Source organism: Azolla caroliniana, unplaced genomic scaffold (assembly GCF_043228905.1).
Source record: "Azolla caroliniana isolate FFs.n. ecotype wild unplaced genomic scaffold, voAzoCaro1.0.p SCAF_12, whole genome shotgun sequence".
NCBI lineage: Eukaryota > Viridiplantae > Streptophyta > Polypodiopsida > Salviniales > Salviniaceae > Azolla > Azolla caroliniana.
This window is the reverse complement of record NW_028230447.1, coordinates 1,915,703-1,921,464: the sequence shown is the minus strand read 5'-3', so window position 1 is coordinate 1,921,464 and position 5,762 is coordinate 1,915,703. Positions and strand designations below refer to the sequence as shown.

At 39.2% G+C, this 5,762-nt stretch overlaps 1 protein-coding gene across 1 annotated transcript; it reads right to left on the bottom strand.

Annotated features, from left to right (window-relative positions):
- Nucleotides 1–654: 654 nt before the first annotated feature.
- On the bottom strand, nucleotides 655–4,373 carry LOC147856780 (zinc finger CCCH domain-containing protein 40-like). Its single transcript, XM_087328578.1, has 4 exons — nucleotides 4,221–4,373; nucleotides 3,094–3,363; nucleotides 1,993–2,216; nucleotides 655–1,636 (listed from the first exon to the last, which is right to left on the bottom strand). The coding sequence occupies exons 1-4, from the start codon at nucleotides 4,323–4,325 to the stop codon at nucleotides 934–936; spliced, it is 1,302 nt and encodes a 433-aa protein (XP_087184704.1). The 5' UTR covers nucleotides 4,326–4,373; the 3' UTR covers nucleotides 655–933.
- Between the last annotated feature and the right edge of the window lie 1,389 nt (nucleotides 4,374–5,762).

Sequence of the window (5,762 nt, the reverse complement as noted above, 5' to 3'; positions counted from 1 at the left end):
GCAGTAGGGTGAAATGGGGGAATCCCCATACACATGATGATGGAGAATATTAATCATGTAGGTACTTCACACTCAGGTGAAGTCTTCCTTACTGGGGATTCAATGTCAGAACAGGTTGCTAGCAGTGCTGCATCCATGGCTTTGAGGCTCTTGAGATTCTACCCGATATCAAGGATGGGGATCCTATGAGAACCTCAGCGGATATAGCTCATCCCATTTCCTATGGACACCAACAAAGGGCTACTCTCTGCATATAGAAAACAATAACTACTTAAGTCTGTGCTAACAGACATAGTTGTTTGTGTGGTCCACAACAATGTGTTGACTTTCATCAATGGTTACATGGCTATAGTTTCTCTGCCCAATATACAGTAATTCTTTGCATATAGAAAAGGTACATAATTAGTTGTTGGACAAACACGGTTCTATGCATAGTCCAGAGTAAACGGATTGAAGTTCATCATGGATAATAACCGGTGCAAATGCAAGAAGACCCAAAAGAAAAGATGCAGAGCAATAAAACTGCAATCAATCCGAAAAAACAGTCACAGTTTTCAAAAGATATGCATGTGTTTACAAAGAGCATACTCGTATTTATCTTTGTGAATTGAGAGAAATTTTATGCAATTCCAGACATAAAAATGGGCAAAATCGCACACAATCTAAAGTTTACTTGAATCAGACAATTCCATAAGAGTGTCTTAGAGTAAACGTTCTTTAGTAAAACAGTACATCTACAACATTTGCAGGGCGAGATCCACAACAAATTCCTGAACTGTGAAGTTGATCGTACCGAAAAGGAGAAAAGAAAGTTTGCCATTGCTTCAGGAAGTAAATCATCCCCCAAAGCTCTCGCCCTGGTTGATATTCAAATATTGATAAGATCACCAATTACCCTCGAGAGCTCTCACCCTCCTCAAAATATTGAGAAGATCACACTGCCGATGCTTGTTGTGGATGTTGTATTTCATGCTGAGATTCCTGAGGTATGGGAGGTTGCCAATATTGTTGAGGATGTGGGTAAGGTACTGAAGATGTATACACTGTATAAGCATAATCCTGCTCACTCATATTAGATGTGCCGCTACCAGGATTCTGTGTAACTACGGTAGACCCCATTCTTTGAGGATCCATTGAAGGGTAGAAAGGACGCTCTGTTGGAATGTTGAAATAATTGAAAGAACTCTGTCCTTCGTTGCTATGCAACCCTTCATGACTATAGTAGTGTGAAACGACAGGCCTCGGAAGCATACCTCCATGATTACCCATACCAATGATTTGCTTTGAAGCTAAATCCGTGCCCTGGTCCTCGAGTTCAGATCTTGGTTGTTGTGGTCTACCCCACATCAATTTTAGCCTTAGACCTTTGATAACAAGCTTGTTAGACAGATTCTCAGCAGATTTTTCAGCATCTTCCCTCGTAGTATATGTCACGAAAGCACATGCCCTTTGAGAAACCAACTTGATTGATTCAATTTCCCCATATGCATAGAAGAAGTCTTTTAGGTCATCTTCAGTTATTCTTTCATCAAGTCCACCCACATACAGTGTTCTGATAGTCATGTCCTCAGGTGGTTCCAATGAAGGCATCTCTCCTGCTTTTCTTAACAGCATCGATGCAACTGGATCATTCACTCTACATCAATCCCAAAATCGAACCTTAGTGGTTTTGGATGCATGTATTGATAAACAAAAACAAATAACGCTCAAAAATACCTGTAACTCCAGAAATTATCAGAATACACATTGGATACAGTTAAGTTCAATGAATTGATTCATACCATCAAAAAAGTTACTGATATTAAAGCTACTAATAATACAGAGTAAATTTTATCTTTTCCAATTTGCAACTACAGAGGGGTACTCAGGTAGATTTTGAAATTTAGGATTATCTGGTAAATACCCAACAAATTAAGGGGTGTTACCATATTTGAATGTTCTATTGTCAAACAATAGTAAAAATATGCATGCTTGAACTGCAGAAAAGTGTACCCATAGTATCGATCCTTTATGTTCTGTTGAGAAAGCTCTCCAGCAATAGGCATCTCATGACGGTAAGGGCACTCAGCTCCGCGAGTGCATTCTCCACGGACGAAGAAACTGCAGACATGTGCCCGATTCCTCTTATAGTATGGTGTTGTTCTCTGAAGCTTCATAATCGTATCACTTGGGCGAACTTTTCCATAGGATGAGTCATAGTCGAGCCCAGCCTTAGCCTACAAAGTTGGAAAATTACAATGGGGTTGCAGCCACACATACAAATCATTATCAAAAGATAAATGCCTGGAAATAAAAACTACCATCAGAGGAGAACCTACCTTACCCTACCATTTATTAGAACGTTGTAAATTACAATGTGGTGGCAACTCAAACTCACACGACACAAAAATAGATGACTTGGTTTCACACAAACAATTGCAATCAAAGGCAGCAATCTTACTCTACAGATGCACTAACTGCTATTCAACAACAAGGTTTCAGTCCCATACTTGACACCACAATCAAAATACAAAATGTCTTGAAATTCACAAATTAGAAGATAAACGTTCATATACCATCACAGGATCTTACTTCTGAGTGGAATATTACAAAATAAGAATAAAGTGGCAATCACAAGATTGAGACCACAATCAGAAGACTATTTGTCCAAACATTCACAAAAAGATTTAGCATGCTCATCAAAGGAACTTATCTTACTTTCAATCATGCTGTTAATTAAAAATATGATACACAGAACCAATATCCACCGAACAACCTTACATGCACCTTTTCTATAATTAGGACATTATCAGGTGGCAATCACATACTCAACACAAAAATCAGAAGATAAATGCATAAATTTTCACAAAATTTATTACTACTATCGCAGGATCTTATCTTCGTCTACCTAACATTAGAGCTTTAAAAAGTACTAATCACAAACTTGACACCACGAAAATCAGAAGACAAAAGTGAATTTTTCACAAAATTAGGTACTACTATGGGAGGATTTTATCTTACCCTACCTAACATTAGAGCATTATGAAGTGGTAATCGGAAGAAAAATGATTGGAAAAACACGAAAAGAATTACCACCGAAGTAAATTATAATACCTTCCGATCATGCTCTTCAGCAAAATATTCACGATTGACATCACTTTTCGGGATGACATCATTTGTATTGATACCGAGCGCAGAATCTCTTACTTGCACAGGCAGACCATACTCCAGATCCAACAAACATACTTGACATACGTTCTTCAGCTTGGTGCACGTTTGACAAATCTCCGTTTTCTTGTATCTAGCATCCCGGCCAGGTCTCCATCTGAACACCGTGAAAGGTCGAGTGCATATCTTGCATTCCTTGTCATAATGGGCCTTGCTCTGCATAATTTTTTGCCAAAGTGTGATATCAACACCATATAGAGGAAGGAAACGAAGACATGAAAAGAAGAACCTAATCTCGTGTCACATGAGGTCTCAGACATAAGCTTGTAACAAAAATTAAACCAAGATTTTGATTCAGAGTAAAAAAAATGCATAGTGTTTGATCGAAGTAAGAACACTATGCATAAAGCAAAAGAAAAAATCTAAACTCTCATTTGATGTCAAACAATCACCGATCTTATTGAGAACACAATAGTGAGGGAAAGAAAAACCTAATCTTTCACCATATATGGTCTGGAAGATAAACTTGCGGTAAAAATAAATTATAATGTTTGTTTAATGTGATATCACAAAACATGAAAGGCACAAATAGAACTTATCTCTCCCCATTAGGTCAAACTAGAATTTGATCCGAACAAAAAACCAACAGAAAGGAAAAGAAAACCTCAACATCTCACCACTTGACGGTAAGAGAATATAGAACCACAATGCATGATCAGATTGAGGAAGAAAATACCAAAAAGAGAAAGGAAAATATAATCTTCCATCATAAGGGGTGTCAGGGATGAGCTCCTAACGAACATGAGATCGCAACTTTTGATCCTATGGAGTAAAGGAATGCGCAAAATAGCTTAACAATTCTCGATTCCAGACAAGAGTGCAACAAAAGGAAGAATCTAAACTCCCACCAGACGACGTGTCGAGGAGGAACAGGAAGCCGACATAATAATAATAACAATACTACTAATAAAAAGAAAAAAAAAACTGAGCTTACGTCGCGTCTGAAGACACGGGGGGAGACCTTGAGAGAAACAAAAAAAAAAAAAGGTCGAAAAGGAGAGGGGGAGACTAACCATGCGAATGTAAGGATTGTCTCCGAGGCAAGACTCGCAGACGATGGGGAAATCGGAGCGCTCCCATCCATCGGCTACTTCGTCGCGGAGGAGCCTGTGCGCCATCGCTGGCAGATAGATATGCAAGGAAGAGACAGGGACGAGCAGGCCTGGCCGACAGAAAAGAAAGAAAGAAACAGAAGAAGAAGAAGAAGAAGAAGAAGAAACAGGAGATGATGATGATGAAGAAAAGAAGAAGATGAAGTCTCTGTGTGTACACAGAAAGAAATTATATTTCCTGAAATACCCCTCTGGGATATATGTAGAAAGAAAATGTATTTTCCGAAATACCCCTCTGGGATAATATGTGGACACAAAATGTATTTTCCGAAATACCCCTCCGGGATCATATGTGGACACCAAATGTATTTCCCGAAATACCCCTCTGGGATAATATGTGGAGGGTATGTATTCTCTCTGATTTCTTCTTTGAGGGGCTACTCGGGGGGTCGGTCGGCTCATTGTATAATTGTTCAGTGGCCGAGATTTGGGGTTGTCGGACTATTTCACATGTGTACTCATTGGAGCTTCTCTATCTATGTGTCGTCCCGTCTACGTGCTTCCCGAGATCCTGAACAATGGGTACCCTCTCTCTTCTGCGGGGACGCGTTTGAGCTCTACATGTTTCCGTGTTGTGTCTTCTAGTGTACTCCTTGCGGTAAAAACACTTTGTTGAGGCAGAAGTTATTGTTGCAAATTAAGTCCAGTTTCTACTTGTCCATGGTGAGCCCTTCTAGCGGTAGGCTATAATAAGGGATGCATGCCATTCCTAGGATCACCTCGGCAAGGTCCAAACTATCAATGAGGATTGACCTTTCGTCAAAATTAAAGTGGTTAGAAAAACCCACTTTGGGATTCATTCTTTTTATTTAGAAGAAATCCACAATTATGTGAACTTATGTTCCACGTATGTGAAGTATGTATATCAAACTTAAACTCCTAAAGTATGGGCATCCGTTGTACTCGTTGTTTGTCTAACATCGCTCTAACTTGTAATCAAGTAAACTAATGCAATATGATCTACGTGGAAGCGAAACTTTTGTGTGCATGTCTGAGTGAATGTGTGTGCGTGCGTGCGCGTGTGTGTATAACTACATAATTGATCCTTACTATAAGTTATAACACCTACCCTTGATATTATAAGCTGGCCTTCATAGCAAAGTTGACCCACCCCCCACAACGTCAAGCTTTTCGACCCATGTAGAAATGCATTGAGTTCATAAATACATTTGTGTTGATTATGCATCCATGTCATGCTAGTATGTGGATTCATCCACTCCGATGAGCTTCTTTTCATATTGTTTGTTATATATTTCAACTCACTACTTGGTGAGCGCATATGTGCGTGCAATATCTTCATATAGAGGTTTTTCATAGTAGAGTAGTAAAATCCTCATGGAAAGGAAGGCGTCAAATACAAGATGATATGTTTAGGTGCCCCATCGGTCAAATTTGACATCCTCCTAGACAATAAGGTTACTATTACATTCAACTCCCTCCCCT